The sequence below is a fragment of the Cyprinus carpio genome, chromosome B16, assembly GCF_018340385.1.
Source record: "Cyprinus carpio isolate SPL01 chromosome B16, ASM1834038v1, whole genome shotgun sequence".
Taxonomy (NCBI): domain Eukaryota; kingdom Metazoa; phylum Chordata; class Actinopteri; order Cypriniformes; family Cyprinidae; genus Cyprinus; species Cyprinus carpio.
The window spans coordinates 21,989,744-22,016,546 of record NC_056612.1 but is presented as its reverse complement, the minus strand read 5'-3'; the positions used below and the strand labels follow the sequence as shown (position 1 = coordinate 22,016,546).

Sequence of the window (26,803 nt, the reverse complement as noted above, 5' to 3'; positions counted from 1 at the left end):
AGTTTTGGTCAGCTTTGAAGAACTTGGTGCATTGCTTTTAAATAGAACAAAGCTGAGGAAAAAAAGTGCAGAAGGACATAAACTGTGAAGGGCAACACAATGTGAGGAGAATAAAGACTTTGCCAGTAAAATTCATCCTCAAGGATAGTGTCGCTGATAGAGAAACTGGCACAGATAGATGCGCTGTATAGAGTCCTTCATTGTGCTCTGATGCACTTTGTTAAATGTCCTGCACAGCATGTAACAATAACAAGAAACATTGCAGTTCAAGTTTCTGAAGCATTTGATCAGTAATAACCTGAATGCTCAAACTAGGTTTGTTAGGTAAGCATCCATTATTAGTACTAGTAACATTTCTTTTAAACTTCTGCAGGTAACTCAGCCCATATATTTTTGCTATGAGCATAAATTAATTTTTTTTAAGTAAATGAATGATTTTTGCCTGCCAGATAATAACACAGGCATAAAATTCTAAAGGGGGAACCAAGTCATTTGACTGAGCTTTAAAGAAAGCACCTAAATATTTTAAATTTTTAAATATATTTTTATTTTAATTTGAGTTAATTTAGTGTCCTAATTTTTTTTTTTTTGGCATTATAAAGTAAAATTGAAATAACGAATGAAATACAGTGAAATAATACATTAAATTATTTATTTTTAAATTTCAGTTAATATTTAAGTAACATAAATGAAACACTTTTTTGTGATTTTAGTTCTCAAGTGCATCAAGATGTAAGCATGCACCGTAATTTTTAAAATAAAACAAAAAAGTTTCTGGAGAACTTTTTACAAGAAAATCCTATTTCAGTCTTTCTAGAATTGTTTAATTGAATGTGTTATTGACCATTTATAATTATTTGTGAAATTTACTAGCAATTTCTGAGTAAAAAGTTATTTCTCCACCAAATATTTTTCAGTGTGTGCAGCGCTTCATGGGAAATTATCGCTGGAGTTGGGTCATTTCACATGAGTAAGGCACAGCACAGTCACTTTTTCGTGGAAAGCCAAGAAAGGCTCTGAGCAGCAGGAAAATTTCGGGAAGACAATATTTAGAAACACACGGGGTGAAAGATGATTCACCATGAGGAATTTAGAGCCACCGCAATACTGACCAAGACAGAGAAAGTGAGGGAGGGAGAGAGAGAGAAACAAGTGAAGAAGATGAAAGGATAAATGGAATCTTCCCACAATTCCACAATTGTCATTTTAACCAGGCCAGTCCCCTGGAGGCATTTTACTTACTGTAGGGCAGGGCAAGATTGGTGACCTTTGTAATGCCACAGTTCCTGGATCACATACAGCCCTGACATCACATCCTTCATCTTTAAGCCAGCATGCCAGATCTGTAACCTCCCTCCATTAGTCCCCTGTGGGTGCATGCACATGACAGCAATTTTCCTCAGCATCAATAAATCAATATGTGCTCTATGCAAGATTCATGCAACTCTTCATTTACTACAAGGAATGCTTTCCATTCTATTCGTGTTGCAAAGAAAAGGCTAAACACATAGGCTGTCTAAATTCCTGTACATTCATAGCATGCACTGAATTGGATAAAAAACGGACTTCTCAACCTTTGATGAATTACATTCTTTAAATACATTCCTAGATATACAGTACTACACCCACCCTTGAACGTCAACAAGTCAACAATCAGGTGACAAATAAACCCACAAGAAACAGCTTTTCTTGTTACCTATACTTGAAAAAAAAAAGAGCTGTCTGCCTTTTTTTTTCAATGTCAAAACACTGTACAATGGTTATTTCTGTTCCAGTGGGTCCACATTTTCAGTGACCTCACAAAAGAATGATCAGTTTTACTTTTAGCAATATATATATATATATATATATATATATATATATATATATAATATATATATATATATATATATTATATATATATATTTACACTACAGTTGAACTGTTTGAGGTTAATAAATTTTTTTTTAAGAAATTGATAATTTCATTCAGCTAGGATGCAAAGAAAAGAAATTCACGAAAATTTTTATTTAAAATAAATACTGTTTCTTTTAAACTTGATCCAAATAATAAATACATAAATGAAAAATAAAATGTATCAAAAAAAAATTTTGCAAGGCACAACTGTTTTCAACATTAATGATAAGATGCTTAAAAAGACTCTTGTTTTTGTCATTTTTTGCAAAACTCATACATGTGTATTAGCCAGCTAGATAACATTATCTTGGTGACAAATCAGCAGAATTTACAACAACAATGTATAATTCATCACAGAAAACCAAACACTGATGTACAAGATGTACGATTTTCAGTAGAAATGCAGCACTGGCCTAAAAGGACAAGTGACAGCTTTGTTCTTTAAATAACGTCAACAGCTGGAATATGAGCAGCATATGAATCATGATTAGTTCAGACCAATTTGTTTGGTCCGAATTATTGTAGCTCTCTATAACAACGTCAGACATTTACGACCAACTCCCAAAACATTTTGTGGAAACGTGCTGCCCTCTGAGGCGTAAAAGTGCATCTCCCTTCCCGTTGCAGATGAAACTTCCTGTCTGGGTTGATACAGAAGCCGCTGTGGATGGCTTTGTAAATAACTTCACCCAGTGGCTTTACCGACATCCAGTAGTGAGAGAATACTTGATTTGTTTGAGGCTCTGCCAATATTAACAGAGAATAATCTAGGCCCAAATACAGTTAGCGGAAATTGGCCAGCCCAACAGGAAGCAGGGGAAGAGGAGTTGCCTTACCCTGCGGAAGCCCTGTTGACTCTTCTGGCAGCGGGACTCTGTCTGCTAAAAACCCTGCAGGTCATGGAACAGTGTTTGTTACTATGAAGCAGGACACATGTTGAGGGAGTTATTTTAAAACTGAAGCCTGCAAAGCTACAAGCCACTCATAAGTTAGAGTAGTTCAACTACAGTCAAAAAAGTAGCTATAAAAATACAGCTAAATGTAATTTTAATAAACAAGTATGACTTTATGTGTGTGTAAATGTATGTGTGCATGTATATTCAGTCAGATTTAAAAAATTTGCATGATTTTATACAATATATATACTGCATTTCTACTGAAAATCGTACATCTTGTACATCACTGTTTGGTTTTCTGTGATGGATTATACATTGTTGTGGTAAATTCTGCTGATTTGTCACCAAGATAATGTTATTTAATGTCTAGCTGGCTAATACACATGAGTTTTGTAAAAATGACAAAAATTACTAAACAAGAGGGACTCAGTGACCTAGTGAATCATTTCTGAACTGCTTCATTAGTATGACTCGCTCAAATGAACTGATTCAGTGAAATGAATCACTCTAAAACACGAGTTTTCTTCTCCTCAACATTGGAGGACAAACGCCGCAGACTCACTGACAATGGATATAGGCCTAACATGGTGGGTCTGTCCGTGTGAATGCTCATATTTCAAAGTAATGATCATGTTTATGTCTCAATGTGCTCGGAGCTCGTTCCATTTATAAACCGCAAATTAGTCAGGGAGAATGGGGAGTGGCGGGAAAGTGCTGACTAATGCGGCAGGCAGCCCGTCCAAACTCTCTGAGTGACTGAACGACCTTGTGTCGGTCAGGAAGAGACCCCTCCAGCGCACCGGAAGACAGGTGATCTGTCAGCTTTGTGCCAGGGCAGAGCGGGAGGAGAGACGCGGCAGACGCTGGAGGACACGCTCTCACACATGTGCTCCTCGCTGCAGTTTATTCTGTCACACAAGGACAGTGGTCCTCTAATTCATCATGTGTTTTATTTTGCACGGCACTTAAATCTCTCCCGTTCGCGGCGGGGAGGAAGAGGAGAAGCCGAAACTGCTTAACGAGTGAAAAATGGGCCCGACGCGCGTTCATTTCTCCGCCAGGTCTCGAGTTTTAATCTGAGCGCGGTGGAAGCAGCTCAAGTTTGACTTCAGGTTGAACTTTCAGATTAATCCACAAAACTGTATATTATTTAAATGTGTGAAAGGGATTTTTAGGGGACTGAGAGTGAAACATTACTCTTAATGATGTCCCGAAATGCGGTTACATTTTATTTATCCCTGCAGTGGAGCTGTCGGTTTCAAATTTATCGTGAAACTTCAACAAAGGCAGCAGGGGCAAATCTGCAGTCTCATCTGGGAGCTTGATCTGTGTATTTGAAACCAATATGGTGGACAAGAAGACACAGGCTCTCTGTGTTACTCAGGATTGCATCAGACTCTTTGATGCTGATGTCATATGTTTTCATATCAATTTCTATCGCAGTATAAAAGAGAACATAACCTCCACTTACAAGCATTGTTTAGATTAGGAAACAAATATGTTGCTTTCAGCTTTGTCCTTTGGCTCAATTTATAGGTGTAGTACTGGTGATTTGGATCATTTTTTCTCCATAGCCTGCAAATTAGTTGCTGAAATGCTATTGCTGTTTCTTTGGTCTTATAATTTCTTTTGCATCTAACAGATACCAGGGCTCCAAAAAGTGAGGGGAAAACACATTCAGACCTTTTACCCATGAATGGCCCCATTCTTTACATTCCCCTCAAGCAAAAACATGATGTCATTCATCTTAAGAGAATTGAAATGTGACTCTTACACCAATGATCTTACTGTTGAACATAAAATATCTGAAATAGTTTTTGCAAGCATTTCATCCAGAAATGAAAATTGTATAACATACTCACCCTCATGTTGTTTTATATCTTCTATGGAGCTAAAAAGATGCCTTTTGTTTTAAGAATGTACTGCTCATTATTTTCCATGCAATTCCTACAATAAATGGGGACCGAAACATTCAACCTTCAAAAAGGATGCAAAAGCACCACTGGCCTTTCCCCAGCATGCTTTAACATACATAAAAGTGTTTGATTGGTGATTTCACAATTAAAAAAAAAAAGTTAGTCCATATGAGTGTGCATTAAATTCAAGTATGGCCTATAGTTTGTGACTCAAAAGAATTAGATTAGTTTAATTTCTCTTTAACATATCAAGCAAACCTAGAATGGATGTCCAGACTTTCAGTAAAAAACAGAATTCACTTTTTGTGTTGCACAGAAGAAAATACATGAGAGTGAATAAATGATGACAGAATTTTCATTTTGGGTGAACTGTTTCTTTAACACACTATAAAAGGTCTTTGAACAAAGTTGAAGCACTTAGTGAGTAAAGCTATGAGTCACTAACAAGTCTCTAATGCCACGATAAACAGATTTAAATCGCCCAAGATCAGCATGGCTGAGGTGGCGGTGTGGGCCATCAAACAACTTTAGGCTGAGAGGATTGCACAGTGCCAGGATCACACATCCAATACACAGCGGGGGCTTCGAGAGAAGCCCAGCAAGATTCACGGCTTCTATGCTTGCCTCTCTCGCATTCAGACTGTTCTGGGTAGTTTAATTAACACCTTTTCTAGCTAAAATGAGCCCAGGCCAAAGTGTTCCCCAACACTAGAGAGGAGGACAGGCTGGCTGGGCCTCCGGGTGAGGCCACCCTCTCTGCTTTTGATGAATGAGCTGCCTGACAGCAGGACTTTTTTTGGGCCCCTCTTCAGTCTGGCTGCCAGCATCCTCCCCCAGTCCGCTTCCTTTGAATTCTGATTTATACATCTGGTCCACTCCTTCCTGTGTGAGCAACCAGACCAGAGGAACCGCAGACTTGCCATATCAGCCGCAATTGCGATTCAAAACCCAGGACCCTGTTTAACATGGCCCGGTTTTCAACTGTCCCTCATGTAATAGATCCTGACAGGGCTCCGTTCTCATGTTCATCATGGCATGATTGAATTGGCAGAGCTAAACTAGCATGTAAATGGTGACTACGGATCCTGCGCCATGATAGAGCAATTGTAGAGACGCTCCGAGGGACGGCAGCGGCTCCCATGACATTCATTGTGCTTGACATTCCTGACGTGCACCTAAATCTCTCTCTACTTCCTTTTATCTCTTCACCCTTCCTGTGTCAGTACATCTTTCCATCCGTTCATTACTCTTTTTCGCATTTCTCCGAAACTGGCTTTTATGCCTTCAGGACGGCTCTGAGCTAGCCGAGTTTAATATTGCTTGTGCTGTTAAAAATCTTCTTACCTAATTTTTCTCTACGAAGTAAAAAGACTTTCACACACGTCTTTGTTTTCTTTGTGGTTTTTACATCTATCCTTTAGTCCTAAGTTTAGATTTGAGCTTTAAAGTGTGTGTCAGGGTTATTTTTCAGCCTGGCGGTAAAAAGTTAAAGCTAGCGAAAAGCTATTGTTGGATGGCACACAAAATAAGACATGATGAATCCTACCTTAGAACTGCAATGATGAGGGCTGCAAATTATAAGACCGACTAAGGATAAACATACAAATTAGATGAGACACACTCCGAGTCACTTCAGAAATATGCTTTGATGACTTTGTTTTTTTAGCAACTGGGAAGTACTCTGCATAAAGTGTGCCTCATTACCTACTGCATGGCAAGTCTTTCGCTTTGTTCTAAAACCTAGTGAGCTGCCTATGTAGGCAGGATTTTAAGGCATCAGAAGCGTTCCACAATGTGAAGGCTGTTGAAAATTATGCTTAATTATGCTCCCTACTGTCCTAAAATACCTAATATTGGCCATTCTAAAACATCACTGAATGTATCAATGTATCATTGAATATTACCTAATATATGTGTGCACTTTGTACATATGTGCTTATTAGCTGATCATCACACCCGTGTTAAAACTCTACTGCAATCAATTGACCCTTCGCAGGGAGTTGGATTGACAGGCAATCTGACCAATCATATTGCAGAATCTGCCATTTTGCTTGGCAAACAAAACCAGACAGTAGAGTAGAATAATGTTGGTGGACTTTAACTTGAAAAATGGTGTGTATTGATATCTTTCCACAATTGAAACAAGTGTGCCTTCTGATGTTCATTTCATGTTTATTTCATTATATAACTAGAAAAGAGGAAGAGAAGATTGGTTCACATGCCGCTTGAACTGAGACGCTACAGCAATCTGTCATGACACATTAAAAAGCCACAAAACTGTACTTATTGTTTGAATTTCTTTTAAAAATGACAAAATTTGAAAGCTGACACATGGTTTCATACCAAAAGTAACCTGTTTTGTCTTGTCTATCGGCGCATTGTCAGTGTGCTCCTTTTTCTGCAATGTGTTTTTCACTGAGATCATTTTGTGTGGTATGATAGTGGCACAGTTTGTCGGACACACAACAGTAACGAAGTGGGGGGCGTGTCTTTGCAAAGGTTTAGATGTTTTATTAGGGTTGAGTTGTGGTTTGTTGTTAGTTTATAGGGGGGATGCCTATGTGCTTGAGTAATACTGCCATCATCATAGACTAGCTTGATCAGGCTGGTAGACCAAATAAAACCAGGCAAACCTGTGTAGGCTGGTTTAAAGTGATAGTTCATCCAAAAATGAAAATTCTTTCATTAATTACTCACCCTCATGTCGTTCCAACCCTGTAAGGCTTCCGTTAATCTTCGCAACATAGATTAAGATATTTTTGATGAAGCTCTTTGATCCTCCCCATAGACAGCAAGGATACTACCATGATCGAGGTACAGAAAAGTAGCACGGCCATTGTTAAAGTAATCTATGTGACATCGGTGGGTTCAACCATAATTTTACGAAGCTACGAGAATACTACGAGAATAATTTTGTGCACAAAGAAAACAAAAATAAAGATTTTATTCAACAATTCGTCTCCTCCGTGTCACCCTAGCACCATTTTTGGAGAGTATCCACTGAACGTAAACATTTTTATTGTTGTTTTCTTTGCGCACAAAAAGTATTCTCACATGGATGTCATATGGACTATTTTAACAATGTCCTTACTACGTTTCTGGACCTTGATCATGGTAGTATCCTTGTTGTCTATGTGAGGGTCAGAGATGCTACAAAATGCTACAACATCAAGATAATATGGTCATTAAATAAGAGAAAAATATGTATATATAAATACAACAAGATAATAATATATAATTAATATATGCAGTCATTTTTGTAGGTTTGCATGGGCAAGTTCTACGAAAAAAAAATTTTGGACCACCTTCAAAAGTCTGGTGTTACTTGTACTTAAAAGTTGTTATTTTAGTTATGTGGCGTGGATATAGTGGTTTTTATATCAGAAAACACTGTTTTTAATCAAGGTTTGACATTTTATGAGTCTTCTGGAGCTGATGTCAGCCTGCTGGTTTTGGCATTTACAAAGCTCACAAAAGTTACCTTTTTACAAGGGCACAAAACCAAAGTCATAAAATGTATAAGCAAACTAAATGATAATGACAATGGTTCACCTTATGTCAGTGTAATTAATAATTATTTCAACATACACCACAATTAAAACCTAAAAGCTTTGAGCCATTTTTTTCCTGTCACTTCAAAGCAAATGAGACCTGCTGGGGAGAGTTGAACACATTTGGGGAACAAAATAGAGATGTAAACAGATCGGTGAATATCTGCAGAAAAAACACATTCTTTACACATTTCTTCCTGCTTCTCAAAACAGATCCAGAGGAAAATGAGAATCCTCGGGCTTGGAACATGAAAGATATCAGTGCTGAGTTTTCTCCCCAGAGGTTTGGTCACACCAGTGTTTTGAGATGGAAATGAGACCGGAAACAGCTCTGATTGTGTACTTCAGTGCTGCTAGTGTCTTCATCAAAAGGACAACTGTTTAGCTAAAGCAGAAATGGAGAAGTTAGGAACAGTTCAACCAAAAATGAAAATTCTGTCATCATTTACTCACCCTCATGTCGTTCCAAACACTTTTGTGGTACACAAAAGAGATATATCTGATGATCTGTCAAGCGCTAAAAAGGACAAAAAATTAACATGAAATGATTCATACAATGCAAGACTTCTGATATTGCAACTTCATACAAGAAACAGAAATTTAAGACATTAATCATTAGAAATTCTTCCCTTTCATCGCTGCATTTCCACATATTTATTCTCATGGTTATGAGACATTAAACATCACTGACTGCAGTTTAATGCAGCAAATCTGAACATATGCAAGCACAAGAGATTTGAGTGATGGAAATTACAAAATTTCCTTTTTTTTTATCTGAGCTATTCCTTTATCCAAACAGTGGGGAAGGTTAGGATAAGGATCTATATATAGATTGGAGAGGAACAATTGGATAGAGAGAGTGTGGGAAGAGGATGTTACATATTGTAAGGCAAAATGAAACTTGTGCTGAATAAGTACTTTCCATCCATCTCAACCTAAAACTTTGTTCTATCACTTTGGAGAAATGTGGTTTTTCCTCAAACCCAGAGTGTATTCTGTGGACTTGCACTGTCAGACAACACAGGAACTCAGCCAGTAACCGCTCACACTGATGCTTCAATTCCCAAAGCTCTCGCTGTAAAAGAGTCAATAATCTTTACAGAAACAGAAGGTAAGAATGTATTACAGTAAAAACTTAAGTTGATTTACCATATATAGTTAAATATTTTAATACATTTAACATTAAAATACTTCCTTATATGGAATTTTACATGAAAATGGTAAAAAAAAAATGTTTTTTTGGAAGTAAAAATATATTGTTTATGGTTTAAAACATTAAACAAGACAATACATTAAGCTTTGAAGTAAAATATTTAAATGTTTAATATTTAAGTAACAATGCGAAGCTCTGTAAAAATTGTTAAATAAAAAAGTTTAAAAAGTAAAAATCTACATTTTTTTTTTCATTTTAATATAGTAAATATATATACACTGCCAGTCAAAAGGAATAATTAAGATTTTTAATATTTTTCAAAAAAATTCTCTCATGCTCACAAAGGCTGCATTTATTTGATTGAAAATACAGCAAAACAGTAATACTGTGAATTATTTTCACAATATAAAATAACTGTTTTCTATTTGAATATTTTTCCCTGTGATCAATCTAACATGCTGATGTGTTCAAGAAATATTTCGTATTATCAATGTTGAAAACAGCATATTAGAATGATTTCTGACACTAAAGATCACATTAAAAATACTAAAATAATACTAAAATAATAATATAATGAAACTATTATTTTAAATTGTAATACTATTTCACTAAATTACTGTTTTACTGTATTTTTGTTTAAATAAATGCAGCCTTGGTGAGCACAAGATACTTCTTTTAAAAACATTAATCCCAGCCTATGTATTTTTATTACAGTGACTTTTTGGCAACCACAGCTTGCCAGAGAGTTATAAATTTAACAGGATTGTTTTTATAGCGTGTATAGTGTAAAACTTTACCATCATATTGTCCCTTTAACTGAAAGTAATTGCTTACAGGTGAACACGAGTTTCATTTCCAGTTCAGTTTTCATGGGTGGACTGGCCTAGCCGCAATGTGCGGCACATGTTTAATGAGAAAGATAAGGATTAAGACATTGATGAAATAGATAGTGCCATTCTCCACCCTGCAGTGCAAACATGAAGGGAAGTGGGTGAATTACGACACACCATGTCTGCCTGCAGTGCTTTTGTAATTACAGTGGAAGTCACCATATTTCTTACCATTAATATGGCATGAAAGTCCCTAGGGGAGCTGTCAAATTCCCACAAAACAAAGCATCATGGGTAGGTGGTGCTGATTATAATCTTAAACCTTTCTTCTCTAACTGGAAAATGTATTCTGAAAGATCCCAAAAAAGCAACACTGTTATATATTCTGAAAAGCAAGCTGCTAACTTACAGATGTACGGTGGGGTACTTGCTGAATCGGTTATTAGAATCTATAAAATAATGTTGAGGTGCCCGGATGGGGGTGCAATTTTATACATCTCCGCAACCATGCTGAGTCAGAGAACAGAGAGCTGTGGATTATGTAAACCAGACAATTTAATGTTATTGCAGGACCAAGGATGTTTAAGTTCATGGCATCCTTTATGGGAGCAGGTCGTTCCAGACCCCCCGTTCCCTGATCTGCTGCACTCTGGAGTCTCTCCTGCCATTAAACTCACCAAGTAAAAAACAGAAACCATCACGGCAAAGAGCTTTTCTCAGCTGCTTCCAGGGAGACAATCCTCTAAACGGCCATCTTCCTAATATAACACCTGATGGAACAACTGTGCAAGAAAACACAACATTAGAACATCCAATTAATACCAGATTGCCAGTTACATTCTAATAATTGTATGTTTACTAGAGCTGGCAAATGATTGCAAATATGTAATTTAATTAGATGATATGCTAATTTATCTTATCTTATCTTTTTTTTTTTTTTTTTTTAATAAAGCATAAATTTAAGATAATATTACACTGAACAGACATTACAAAAAGTTAATGTATTGTTTGTGTTTTCTTTTTAGGTTATTTGGCCCAGTACAGCTGTTTATGAACGTAAGAACCATGAAGGTACTTCAAGCTTGAATTGTTCCAAAGGAAGGTTGGGCTTTTTTCACTGCATATTTTCATAATCAGTTGCATTAAATTAACACTCATTAACTCTTATACAGCCCTAATCATTAATTATATTTAATATATGTAACAAAGCATGTGTAGGTTACACTAAATGCAATGTACAGCAAGTGCTTTTTAAGTAAAACATAAGTTTGAATTAAACACACACACACACACACACACACACACACACACACACACACACACACACACACACACACACCAAACCATTTTAAAATATATATATAAAAAAATTTCACTATAAGCAGACAATATAAATAAATGTGTAGTTAAATAAACAAATAAAAGAAATAAGAATCTGGATGATAAAAGCTTGTGCGCACTTTATTAATTGTTAATGCAGTGTCGAGAAAAAAAAAAGAGAATCCATTAGCCTTTACTCCAGCTCTCTAAGATAGACTGAACAGCATATAGTTGTATGATGGCACTCAGCCAGCGTTCTCCATCAAAGGGCCATTTTCATTCAGAGGTTTATTTTTAGAAAGAAAGACGTATTTTTTTTATCCTCCTTCCATTCTCTCACAACCTTTTGTCTGGTTAATGCAGAGAAATAATCGGGTGGTTTAAGCTCTCAAGTTCTATATGTTCTCAAATAACTTGCCTTTTCCATTCTGGCAGTAAGCAGTGTTACTCTACTGTATATACAGTCTTTATCTATAATTTGTCTCACTGACCAGGAGTGGGGGGTCTTTTCCAGTGGCGCGCAGGCCATTTGCACTCCACTGCTCTGTAATCAGCAGTGAAAACACATTTCATGGGCCTGATTACCCAGGGCATCTGCACAAATACAGAGACAAGACCTGGAGCCTGCATTACACACTTGCGCTTAAAACCAGCTGATGTGTGAGTCCTTCATCAAAGCTCCCTCTCCAGCAGGGGTGAGAGGGCTGGGAGAAAGGCTTTGGACCTCTAGGGTTCATGGTAACATGGTGAGTGGGAGGGTAACATGTCTCATTCGGTGCTGATGGCATTCGAAAATCTCTCTGTTTCTGTGTTTCTCGCCCGCTGTTCGACAGGCCTGGTGGATGGCTTTCAAGTTAAGCTTTATCAACCAAAAACCGTATTTGTTAGAGAAATACAATTTGGGATCTGGAAAATGGCAACGAGTCCTCGTTGGATTCTACAGTCTATCTTGTTTTCATTTCTGAGGCCTTGTGTGCCACATTTTCTCAGTATCGCAGTCTGAAAATTGCACCTCCATTTTGTAATTATTTCTGCATGGGCCCGGCGTGAGGAATGACATTAGAGGAGATGATTACGACCTAGTGGATGTGGAGCTCAGAGGAGGGAACATTAATTCCAGGGGCACACGTACACGTTTTCAAGACACATTCTTAGATACTGCACACATCCTTTCACAAGCTTTTGGTACCAAACATGACTGCTTAGCCACCAGTGCCGAGGGGTTAACAAACTCTAAGTAGCGTAACTAAATAGTGTAACAGTAGTAGGGCTGTCCCCAACTAAAGATTTTTCTGGTTGACTAGTAGTTGTTCATTTTAAGCATTAGTCAACTAATTGTACGTTTATTAATAAACCATTTAAATCATAATACTGAGCCTTTAATTGCCTACATTGCATAATAAGCATTCAAGCACACGCATAAAGTTTGCCACAGCACACCGGCAGAAGTAATGATTATGAATGTGTCAGGGAAAAACAGTAAGAAACATTTTAACATTGCAATATTGATACACTAGTGCTTTATTTGGTTTTAGATTAAGAGATGAAGTCGGCAACACTGCCTGTATGCATGTTTCATACGGATTACATAATCAGAGAATATTTGTTTATCATTTAAATTGGTTCATTTGAAAGTAGACTTTTCGCTCTCTTTAGATTCATTTTTCTGTGTCGGTAACGCAAAGATATACACAGAGTTTCACCCTCAAGTTCACAGAGACCGAGACGGCAGAAAGCACATCCTGTTTGCTTTAATTATTTCACAAAAGAGCAACGTTTTGTTGTTATTATGAGTGCACACATATAAACATAGCGTCTTTACCAATTCGAAAGATGTATTATTCGTATGACCAAAAACGATAGAGTATTTTAGGGTTAAGTGAGCGCACCAGCACCTCCATCTGTCCTGCAGCAAGCGCTACTGTTCAGCTAACACACTCCGCACTCCGCCTGTTCAGATTCCACACTCCGCACAGACACACTTGAACAGTGCACATTCCTCTAGGTTGCTAATACTTACATATTTCAGATGATAAGCCATATTTGTGGTGGATGAATGATGTCCTGCCCGATGTACTGTATTATCACAAAGACCAACCATTAACGATCTGTTTGTCACGGACTGCGTGACTTCGTCTGTGGATTTTTTTTGTTCTGCGACTAAGCAACTAGTTTTTTTTCTAAACTAGTGGTTCTCAACTAGTCTCTTGTGACCCAAAGATAGGTCCAAACTGTCTTATTGTCTTTTCTCACTTTCCAATTCTATTTTCATGAAAAATGGGGGGGGGGGGGTTAAACACACTAAATGCAAATAATAGGGGATAACTAGATAGTATTTTCATGCTATGTTTGATAAAAAATCTGATAATAAAAAAATCTATACTGTTTTATTTAAATAAGTAAAAAAACGTTTTTCATGCATGTTTTGTGTCTAAAGATTTTTTTTTAAATGTTGTGTTTTTGTGAGTGTTTTAATCATTGACTCAAGTGATTTGTTTAAAATAATGACAACTCATTCATAAAGACAGCCTCTTGTTTCATGCTTAAATGAATCTGTCCTTTTGAGCAAATGGGCTAAATTAATGAATAAATAATAACTCACTCAAGAAGACAGTCACTTGTCGCCACCTACTGGTGTAATAATGTAACCTGCAGAAAGAGCCACTGTAAAATTCCCATCAATCGATTCTGAGATTTTCCAAATGCACAGCGATTCTCTATGGAATCTATTCTAAGCTTAATTTTTTAACAAACATGGCGCTCTAGGCTACTTTTTAAACTGCACACTCAAATGCTCACAAAGAAAAAGTGCTCGAGCGTTTTGGCTGAGTCATGTAAATTTTATGATGTGAGATTAATGTACACACAGCCCACTATAAACACCCTTGTAATTTGCTTAAAACTTTTCAAACTTTATGAATGATTATTTTAGGTTTGAGCGGTGTTTGTAAGGAATTGAAAAAGCAAGCAGACTATGGCTGTTTCTAAAGCATTCAGTGCCACTAAGCTCAGAATCGATTCAAAGGAGAATCGCGATGCATTCTGAAAATTTCAGAAACGATGCAGAATAATTTCTTGATTCACAATGCATCAATTTATTGTCCCGGTCCTAATGCACAGACTAATCTGTCTGGAATGCACAAACACTGTCACTGGACTGTTATAGCAACACTACTGGAGTGCTGCAAAATCTGCCAATCAGATTTAAGGACCAAAATTGTTGTAAAATAAATTGCTTATTTAATATTTTAAAAAAACTGTAGCCGTAAAAAGCTTCAATACAATTAACTGTTTTTTTTTTTTTTTAGAATTGAGTAGTGTAGCTCACTGTTTTTAGAAGTCTAGCTTGAATGTAAAGTAGAAATCGCCTGCAGTTTGACAAGGTTCAGTTTTCAAAGTAGCTTTCCAGTGGTGTCACCCACAGAGTAACTGGTTAAACAGAATCACAAAAATGTTGCCTCAGCCTGAAATTCAATATATGCATTGCATATGCACAAAATGATTTCTTGACTATCCCAGAGTGCTTTGGGGGAAGTTAATCATTTATATGATATGTTTCCTGTACGTCTGTGCAATGTGCAAACATTTGAGAGTAAAGTTATGGCAGACTTGGGCTCACATTCCACTTGTCTGCTGTATAAAGTCACAAAAGAAACTCACAAATGTCCCTTTCCACACATGGCTTGTAGTGGGGGGTATGCGAGATTCACAGTATGATTTATAACGCTTGTGTGACAGCTGAACGGTGGCCATATCATGAGATCATTTCAAACTGCAAGCGCGGGTCTATTCACATGGTCAGCGGTTTGCGTTAATTTCTCTCCCTCTTTCTCTCCCTGTCTCTGTTCTACTCGTCTCTGTCAGCTCCTCTCAATGGGGTTGGTTAAATCGTCCATAACACATAAACGCTCGTTTATAAAAGCTGACAGACATGGCAGTCGTTTACAGAAATTAATTACTTTCCACTGGAGCTTCATGCGTCAGTCACGCTAGACCAGTCTCTACTACCTCCATTAGAGACACCTCCACCTGCTGAGAGACAGACAGAGAGAGGGAGACCCATAAAACACATCTTTTCTTGCCAATAATTTCATTCATGATGGAATTCCAGACAGAAAGCCAAATTGTTTTGCTCTTCTTTGTTGTTTTTCTGGAAAAGGCAGCGACTTTCATTAATCTGTGGTTGGTTAATGAAGCCAATCTGTGTTGAATGTTCATACGACGCCCACCATGACTCTCTAATTACGGACACAGATCAGTTGAGCTTGGTTAGCTTTTAGCTTAATGAATGCAACATGGCAGAAAGCGCTACATCTCGGCTCTATTAACGGAATAATCATTTATCCATTGCCACTTTTGCAGAGATTAAAATGAACTGGCATTTTTAGTGTTTCTAGTTTTTCTCCAGCTCTATGGCAGGGTATTAATGCAAACTTGTCAACCATAATCTCTGCTCGGTGTGATTTTCTGAGAAAAGCCTCTCCATCACTTGTTTATCAGGGTATACGCCAAATGCAAAAACAGGAACTGTTTAATATCCACCCGTTTCGACATGAAACGGCATTTGCAACCCCATTTTACTTCGGCAATTTGATATGTTTCCGAGCAAAGCAGGATGTTCAACGAGATAAAAATGTAGGGTGGGAAATTACGAAGACAAATATGCTATATATTTCTTTGGAATGCCATGCTCAATAAAACCAAGAATGTGTTTTAAAGTGAAGGCCCACCCACAAACTGCCTTTTTGAAAAATGTCAACTGCTTTTGTTCTTACATTGAAAGTAAAGTGGTCCAGTGATGCTTTGGACCCTGTTAACTTTCATTACATGGACAAAAACAGTTCTTTCCACCGAAGAAAGAAAGTCATACAGTTTGGGAACAACATGTGGGTGAATAAATGAAAAAGTAAATTGCCTTATATTTGATTTTTTTTTTATGTTGTTTTCCTTTTTCTTCTTCCCTCCCAGCTCTTTCTCATTTCATTCTTACATTAACCATTCTTCTAAAGCATTTAAAACCCATTCTCACACCCTACTCCTCGAGCCAGCTCACTGTAGTACCGCCAGTTACTCAAATGACACACTTAAAGAAACGTAGGATGAAATCAGTCATTTGAAGAGCAGAAGATTGCGCTTCTTGTCGCGCCGCGTGTCTGGTGTGAATCTGTGGCCGCTCTTTGCCGACAGAGGATCTAATAAGTGCGCCGCTGTGTTGTGGGTCGCCCAGTGTGAGATTAGAGGAACTCTATTAAACTTTATGGCTTCGAGTCGAAGCGCAGGGAACAAAGCTGTGTGAAATGAACCTCAACTACCCCGGGACTTAACAAGGCGCTCATGAGTGATAAAACACACTGGGACGTTTTCTTGGAGATGGGTGGGTTGGTTTCGAGCCCACCTACTTCACCGATATTTCAAAACATATCGTGTTTTTTCTCACACATTTGAGCACTGCTTTGGGAGGAAGTTGAGATATTGCTGGAATTATGAGTCTGTCATTTCAAAAGTTTTTACTAAAGAGTGCCTTTTAACCCTTCTGTGTAACAGTTGTGGGCAATTTTGATGTTTGGAAAATTGTTAAGAATTGTTTGTACTTGTATTATTGCTGTAGTATACAATATGCATACTGTGCAATATGCAATATCCTGTATGAACACAATACCTGAAGAGAGCAGTATACAACAATACATGCTGCATGGTATATTGCATTCCACAATGCATGTTCAATTTTACCTGAATATTAGTAAATACCAGTATTAGGTAAATATTAGTATAGATTTAGGAAGATAAAAATGGATGTTGGATTGAAAAAGTTTTTTTTTTTTAAGTGTTAAACAGACTATATTAATCACAGGACATTTACATTTTAAATCTCCCAGCTCAAATTGTTGGTTCAAGGTTACTTATTGTCAACAGAATGCTCAAAAGGGACCATCAAAATAAAGTTTTACAGAGAAGAGAGAGAGAGAGAGAAAAATAATAAAATAAAATAAAATAATTCTAACATCGGAACTGGGCACTATTGACATGCACAGAAGTAGTGAGGTTACGTGACCACAATAAAAACAAAAAAACAAAAATTCACATGCTGCCACAGGGTCAGTACCTTTTCAAAATATACTAATATATATCATACCTAAATTAATATGTACACTTCATGTATGAACCCTTTAGGGGTAAACAAGGTCCAAAAGTGTAGCTTTTGAAGATTTTTTGTGCTTTTTTTTCTGAGAGTGTAGCATGTTATTGTGAAACATTTGTAGTCAAATAATGAAAAAATAGTTGAATACAAAATACTAGGCATTATGCAGTATTTACCGCTTATATTCTGTGCAATCACAGATTTTCTGCAATCTGCCATCTTTTTCAGCCTAAAATGTAAATAATAGTGTGTAAACATGGTAATGTAAAATGCTTTCATTCTTACCATGTCTCTCACACACACAATCAGCCACGATCGATCAAGTTGCATTTCTTGAGATGTGATTTGCTATGCAAGGTCAATGTGACCTAGTAATAAGCTAGATCTTTAAATGGAAACACCACTGAAGAACCTGTCCCAAAACTAGCAGGCCAATGGTAGAGCACAGGAATGCACTTCTTCTACGTGCCTGGTACTATGATTCACCCCACATGATTAGATTATATCTAGATTCCCAACTTTAGATGGTTTCCATTCTATTGTTTGCAAACAATAAGCTATAGATAAGAAATGAATGTTAATATAGTCAAAGATTGCTGTGATAAATTGTGTAGGTGAGGTCTGATCGCAAATTAATTTTGCATGCATGTTGGATGTGCTCTATTTCTATCCATTTCTCATTCGTTTTCTCACACGCTTTGTTTCTAACACTCTCTTTTTCACCCTCCCTCCCCCTCTTCATGATTGATGGCATTGCAGCTTTTATCTCAGGTAAGCCTGTGCTGTTACTTATCTAGCACGACTGTCACTGGACGAGAAAGGTGTTTGCTATAGCACCACTCAGACAGCAGATTGGCTGGGCCGGAGCCAGTTGGGATAAACCCCCAGGTGGCGGGACAGTGGCCAATGTGGCTGTGCTGAAGTGTGGATGGTACATGCAAAATTACATTTTCGCATTGTTTGAGGAAAATGAGTGGTGCTTGTCTGTGCAAAACATGGCACCACAATACTAGAGTGTTGTGGCTGGTTGCCCACCTTCAAGCTATCAGTTAGCTTACCATCTAAACCAACACACGGTTTCATTTGTATAAGCATTAGACTTTAATATTAAATGTGTTAGCTAGAGACTGGTGTAATGGATTAGCACATTAGTGGTAGATTTACGCATTCCCATCTACTGGAAAAGAATGTCTACCTTAATATGCTATTAATATAGTGATATTCTCCATGACACAGACTCTCGTGTTCAGTATTGAATACTAAACCAAAACTTAACACTTTAAGCAAACAGTAGAGGTCTGTTTCTCCTTTTACGTATTAAACAGGCGTTCGACTGACACTACAGTATTACATCCCTGCTTCCATCCAAGGGACACAATTATCCCATGTTTTTCTGTCGTCCCACAAATGAGTGCAGCCGACTCTATTTTCCCAGCTGTGCAGCAGTCCAGATGAGAGCATTTTTTCTTCTTTGGATTTTTGAGAATGGTACCCCTGAGTTGCAGGGAGCGTGTCCAGCTCCATTTGCAGAGTTCTTTGAAGACCGTAGCAAGAACAATTACGGCGTCATGGCACCAGCCTCGTTCTGTGAGCGTGTACTCACGCTAACCTTGCACAATCATTCCAGAAAAGCCCCAAAACATCATGCAAAGTAAGGAAATAAAAAGGCTATTAATTTCAGCTACAGTTTTCTGACTACGCTTCAAACCAAAACGTACAACTGTGGAGTAATATGGAACTAACATGCATCGCAAAAACAAATCTTGATTGGATCTATGGCATTATATATTACTTTAATACACAGAATTTTTATAAGTTCATATTTTAATTTATTTGTAAATATAAAAATTACATAAATATTTAAAAAGAAATATACTTCTATATTTTCAAAGAAAAAAATATTCTGTCCCATGGTATTAAGCAATGATTGTATCATCATAAGGAATCCAATTTGCTTTGATCCTTTGAGATAAAAGAGTTTGATGCACTATGAAAACACACTGTAACTCTAATCTCCCCAGACCAAAATGACCAAAGAAAACTAAGCTGCAAAAAACAGCTTGCTCTGATTTTCTGACCTTTCAGTCTGACCTAACAGTTTGTGCATCATATTTCTGCATGAGCTGTTTTGTGATCCTGCCACAAAATATAATGCAGACTTTAAAAAGAGTGTTATTGAAGGATGGGCAGTTAAAAAACTATATAGGACTTAACAGCAAACCCACATGTTGTGCGTAAGCAAGCCTTAAAGGCACAACAACAAACAACAAAAAATTGGACAGTTTAGTTTTAAGGATCAGAGACAGGGTGATTGTCATAACTCAATTATGAATGCTCTGGGACAAAAAAAAGCCTTTCCTTACATTATACAAAGACCTCGGGGGGAATTAAATAAAAAATGTATGAAATAGCGTTTCCATTGTCATCTCTTGAAAAGCAGCTCCATTTGTGTTTCCATTGCTGCTATAACTGCTTTGACTTTTAGTGGCCATGCACTTGGTGCTGTGGATTATTTGAACCCCTTCCACTGGCTTCTCATCCCTCTCTCCCTTCCTCCCTCTGTGCCTCAGCATTCCAATCATAGTGATGAGAGAGCTAGACTTGTACACCTTTCTCCCCCTCTCTCTCTCCTCCTGCACTGCAGACGTCTATGAGAGCCTGTCCTAATGAAAATGTATTGTTGTCTTTCCCAACCGCTGTTTGTTTATTAGGTCTTACATTCCTTTCACTTTACTGCAGTCTTTGGGCAAAAAATTGCCATAGCTTTCATAATTAACTGCCGTCAGTCTGCAAACACTTTGCAAACACACAGCCTGCTTTTTCTTTTAGCGCTAATTTGTCACGCCCTGAAACTGTCTCCTATACGAACAGCCATATCTGCATGTGAACTTCATTTTAAAAAGCACTGGGAATCCTGGGGGAAAAATACCTCAACAATGTCAAAACAATGATCAAAGTGCAAACTCAAAGAACGAGCATATAGGAATGATTAGGGAGAGATTTTTCAGTTACTTTCTTTTTGAGTCCAATTTTTTCTGCTGTAAATAATTGGCCACTGCAACAAACATTATTGCAGAGGTTGTGGAAAAAAAAGCATCTGCTATGAAACTGCTCTCTTTACCAGCACAGCATTCCACTCTATATACTGTATATATATATATATATATATATATATATATTTTTTTTTTTTAATAAGCAACACTGCTTAAGCCTTATGGAAGACTCTAATTCATGGCCATTTCTGCACTGCACTTATGTACTTGTATGCATGTCAGTGTGTCAGTATGTCAGTGTATCAGCCAATGCAAAGTTACCAGCATGTGTCAGACCAGAGCAAAGAAACATCTTGCGGTCATTCATGTTTTATTTATTGAAGAAAGTGAAGTTAAAAATACACTCAGAGGATAAAAAGAAAAGAAAAAGCTTGAAAAAAAAAGAGATCACATGAGGTACAGTCTGCAGTTGACCAGTAGGGGGCCTCGGCTCCTTTCTGTGTCGTCCTCAGTCTCCTCCCCCAGAGTGTGAGAGTAGGAGTAAGTCGTCCCCTTCAGCATCTAGTGAAGCCGTGCAGTGGGCGGCAGCTCTCCCATGAGGACAAACATGGATAGGCTGCTTAAGACACTCCCCCGGCCGGGAGTGGTGCAGCCAGCCCTTAGCCCCACCCACCAGGCTGAGGAGGAGGAACACGGCGCTGCCCGAGCTGATCCCTTCAATCTTCCCCACAGTGTGGAGCAGCCGGCAGCGCGCACACACACTCACACACTCTCACACAGCCACACACACTCACACTCACTCTCGCACACACACTTGCGCGCGCAACAAAGCAGGCAGTCGAGGGAGGCGGGTAATAAAGGAAAGAACATCACAGAGGAAAAACAGCGTTGCTGCACCTGGACTTTTCGGATACTGCAGTCTGCCTGGAGTTTGTGCCCTTTCCTGTGTGCCTCGTAACCTCACGGCTCAAGTCTGGTCCTTCCTGCAGAGGGTTTGAGTCCTGTCAGCAACGCGTGCAGAGATCCAAATCCGACAACTGTCTACATTGCCGCTTTGTGCATCCGCCAGACGGGAACAAAGTGTGCGACTGGGATATCTGACAAGCTCCTTTGGGAACCGACGCTGCACCAACTGTCAGAGAGAAAGAGAGAGAGAGAGAGAGAGAGAGAGAGAGAGAGAGAGAGAGAGAAAGAAAGAAGGAGCCAGATAGATAGAAAGAGAGAGAGTCAAAGTCAGGGCATGAGCAGTAGAGTAGAAGCCGGTTTTCTGGAGAAGTGATCGCCACAGTGCCCCCTCTTCTTCCCTCACCTCCTTCCTTCCTTCTCTCCTCTCTCCTGTGCCATTGCTCCTTCTTTCTTCGTGCACACCTCCGCTGCTATCCCATCCTCGTACCGCCACTCTCCTTCCATCACCTCCTTCTCCCCTGCTCCCGAAGACGGCGTCAAGAGGAGAGGCACAGCACACGCACACTTGCCTGTGTGCCGTATCATCTCATTCTCTCTCTCCATCCTTCCCCTGGCTCCGTCCCTCTCGCGGATCTAGCCTCTAGCCACGGAACCACAAGCGAAGGCTTTTTGAGTTGTTGGATCCCACACGCGAGTCTCTGTATCCAGCCACAGCCAGAAGGATTCCAGCTACATGGGCAAACGCTTGGAACAGCAACCAATGTACCCCCAGTACACTTACTATTACCCTCACTACCTTCAGACTAAGGTAAGCCACCTTGGTTATCTGGTTTTGTGATGTACTGATTGTCTGCCTCACATGCTTCCTTGCATCCGCACAGTTCTGACAGGTTACTGACACACAAACCACATGATTGATATTTGACATGGGCCACTCTCTGGAGGTGCAAGAGTGCCCGTTTATCAAGAACGCATGCATACACTCTCGCACGCAAACTTGTGATCGCCAGATTCTGTCCTCTCAGCAGTGTAGCCTGTGGTGGAGGGACTTGAATAATTGCATCCATCTCTCTAAGCCCCTACACCACCCGGACGTGGAGAATTGATTACCATGGGCTGATCGATAGTGCCGAGATGCTATCGGGGGCACTGGTGATCTCGGCCTCCCATTGATCTCATTAATGTTTTTATGTGGCGCGCCCCATAAGAGGCCGGCACTTGTGTAACATGTTTGAGTGAATGAAAGTGGAGAGGGCTATGATTGGATCAGAGAAAAAAAAAAAAATAGGCTGTCAGAACAAAAGGCGTGAAGATGCATTTTCCTGATCAACTTGGGGTGGGTAAATTACAAAGTGCAAAAGATGAATGTGAGGGAAGAAAATTTATGGAAAGTCTTTTGGAGGAGTTGCTTGCTCAACGTTGGCCAAATATGCAAGTGTTCCCAAAAGACACATGATAAACGGCAGTGGCCAAGTCGTTCTCCATCAGCAAGTGTTTACGACCTCTCTCTTTCCCTCCTTCTACCCGTGTTACACTACCAGAATTTAGTAAGCATTCAGCCTATCTCAGCCTTCAAAATCTTGAAGAAGCTTGTAGAAACAACTTGATTGATGCCCTTCATCGCTAGACTATACGTGACACTAGCAACATCATGGGTAATGGTCAAATGGGCCAGTCTGGGAATAATTATTGATCTGTAGATTATTAAAGGAGATGGAGGAGGTTTTTTGGCACTGGGACGGAGTCTCAGATTTCAGATATTCGCCTGTGAAGGATGGGGACCTCATGTGTGCACGGGTCAGCGTGAGTGCGATTGCGTGTGTGTGCGTGATTGAGGATGTAAATGGCCTGTTATTAATCTTGATTCTAGCATGCTCTCTGAGTGGAGGCATTCCTCCGGGGGAAATCAATCATGAGGGGGAAGAGGGGCAACTGACACACAATCACTGCCCTCGCTCTCTCTCTCTTTCTCTCTCTCCCCCAGTAATGCTCTATGCTCAATGAGAGGCAAATGTTAAGCAGGGGAAATTATGATGCGACAGTAAGCTGTTAATGTCGAGAATCCGTAATTCGGTTAAATTATTATAAAGACCCTGGTATCAATTACATGTAAATGACTTACTTTCAGTGAAGTAGGTTCAAAAGAAAATGTAATGTGGCAGGAAATCCATCCATTGTTTTATAATATGGGTCATAGATATCACTGAACATTACATTCTATCTATCTATCTATCTATCTATCTATCTATCTATCTATCTATCTATCTATCTATCTATCTATCTATCTAGCTATCTATCTATCTGTCTATCTGTCTATCTGTCTGTCTGTCTGTCTATACCCTAAAACTCCACTTCACAAAACTTTTTCAAAGATTTGAAAAAAATTTAAAATTTACAGTTTGTCTTGGCAAATTTTGCTTTTCTATTTAAAAAATAAAATACATTTCGATTAATCTTATTTTACTTCCTTACAATCAAATTTGAATTGCAATTCTTTATCCATACTGTACCTCAATTAAAAAAAAAAAATTATTCTCAATTCAGTTCAATTCCAAATGGCACACATTCCAAATTAATGGATTCACAATCTAACTGTAGTCTCCTCATGCGGATATCTACAGTACCAATATCACACCACCCCGTCCCTTTCCCCTTGCAGGGTTTAACTGAACATGGGTGGATGTATAAACGTGAGTGTGTGAGCTGAGATATCCTTGACAGCAGTCATACACCAGTGGGATATAAAATAGAATTTAAGGGAGGTAATTTCTCCCTGGTATTGTGTCAACAGAGGCCAGTGGGGCCCCGTCTTCCATTCAATCAGTGGCTAGAAGTCAGAGTTTTAAGGTGTATGTGCGCATTGATGTTTCAAAAGAAGGGAAAGGGGAAGACAGCCAGAGCGAGCACTCAGATTCAGAGCCATAAGATTGCGTATACGAGCAAGTGTGTGTGTGTGTGTGTGTGTGTGTGTGTGTGTGTGTGTGTGTGTGGTGTTCGGTTACACTCTGTGGGGTCAGCTTTATGTACAGCAGAAATAACATCCAGTCGCCCATTTAAACCTATCCTCTCAGTGGGAGTGCACGCTAACTGCCCTGCAATGAGGTGACACGTGGATTGCCACCAACATTCCTGCTGCATTATGGGAATGGTTCATATATTTGGCTCATTATATTTCCGCTGCTCCCAATGTCATTTAGGATTATTATGTTGTGATATGTACTCCGCTTGTGGATAATTACCAGACTGATGCTTCATTTTCCTCTAGTGGCACCTATTTTTTACCACACGGGTGAAAATGCTCTCATCTCCCCTCCTCCAAACAACCTTCATCTGATTAAACTCGTTAATGGACAAGCAATTTTCAGGTATCAACGACAATTTGATTTCCGGTATTCATTACCAACACTGTCATTAAACAGGTGAAAGGATAGATTAAAATCCACAAGCACACTCAGCCGTTTCACACACAAATTATTGACTGCAACAAATTGAATAATTTGGCTCTAAAATATGCTTAAAATTTTGAATAATTGTCTGGTTGTTATTTTTAAAAAATGTGGTTATTTGGTCCATCAGAAATCGTTGGAAGACTAAGCCTGACTCCTAATCACTTGCCCAGTCCAGCATTTTCCCTTTGAGAGTACAATAACATTACTTGTAACAGCATTACATGATGTTATGCTATAATGGAAAAAAAAAAAATCTAATATTTGGGTTGTTTTTACTTTTTTAATGCATTTTATTTTCTATTTGAGTTTTTCTTCTGAGTTGCTGTTGGAAGCGATCCATAATGACATACGCAGAAACATGAACTTACAAGAGTGCAGGCTTTGTATGCGTGTGTGAATTATACATGTAAACACTTCCGTCGGGAAAGCCTGCACTGTAAAATGCTTGCTGTAAGTATCTGCCTGTAACCATCGAGTTGGGGATGTCAGATCTGCCTAGAGTGCTAAATTATGCTTGTCTGTGTGTAATTTTTCTGTAAGTATTGGAGTGTGCATCTAAGCCACAAAAAGGGCACTATGAATTAAGTTTTATTTTTCCCCAACCTTCGTGTTGTCTGTTTTCTTGGTTCAATTAAATTTTAATAATCTAAATCGATGTAAAATAAATTGAATTGATAAAATTTTAAAAATGTGTTAAATTTTTAACAATAATATTATCTTGTTGTTTTTTGCCCCAGAAACTCTGATGTCTTTTAATTTTTCTGGAAAACAAAAAACCTTGACAATTAAATTTTTAAAATGTAATCAAATGAAAAATCCTTAACATTTTTCAGAAACAAAGTAATGTTCAACAGAGGATTACTGTTTAAATTAAAACTTACACTAAACATTTTGTGATACTGTGTGAAAAATATTAAAAACAAAGTTTTAATAAACTGTACGGTATTATTATTCAATTTATTCATCAAAATTCTGTTTTTATTACTGGATTTCACAGCTCCGTCCACATTTCCCACATCAATGAAAATGTAGGGACCTACACAAATCTGGTCATATTTGAAGAAAGTCTATGTTAGGGTTAGAGTCTATTTATATAGTCTCTGCTTTGTGAGGTTGTGAATGTGTTTTCACTCTGAGGTTTCTATTTAATGTTGAACATCAGTAAGTTGCGAGTACAAAAATATATTGTCACATGACCTCACATAGTCGGAATGCACACGTTAAACTATATCACTATGCAGTCTAATATTCACAGGAGAAATGGTTTTAAATACAGGCATTCATATTTTTAGTCCATCAATGTTCTTCTCTTTTCCTCCCTGTCTTTCTATCATCTTCCCATCCCTTTTCCTCTATCTCCCTTTCCTACTGTGTCCTGGACATTCTCTCCAGCCATCTGTTCAGAGGGGTGGGGTTCACTCTGAAAAGAGGAACATACTTGGCAAACATACCCTCATAGGTGGATAACATTTTATGTCCAAGATTGTCCTCGTTTCAGGGGTGAAATGCTTTGCATTAGTCACGAACATGAAAAGAAAAGAATACAAAGCACACAAAAGAGCTGTTTGTAGTAGTAGTTTAATATTTTCTGGCCCTTTCTGAAGGTGAAATGTGTTCTAGATTTTCACATCTTGCATCAGAGAGTAATAACTCTCATGCGCATCCAGTCACACAAAACCAATGTAAGAATGTGCAAGAAGAAACTTTCATTGTCACTCACACAATGCTGAGTTAAAGTACTCGTACCATAGCAC

The 26,803-nt window shown here is 38.4% G+C and overlaps 1 protein-coding gene across 1 annotated transcript in view; it reads left to right on the top strand.

Annotated features, from left to right (window-relative positions):
• The first annotated feature begins 21,237 nt into the window (after positions 1–21,237).
• Positions 21,238–26,803, top strand: part of LOC109106615 (RNA-binding motif, single-stranded-interacting protein 3-like) — a 139,523-nt gene continuing 133,957 nt past the window's right edge. The window contains exon 1 of the mRNA XM_042741485.1: positions 21,238–22,408. Coding sequence (XP_042597419.1) covers positions 22,334–22,408 — 75 coding nt within the window. The 5' untranslated portion in view covers positions 21,238–22,333. The remainder of the gene's footprint in view (positions 22,409–26,803) is intronic.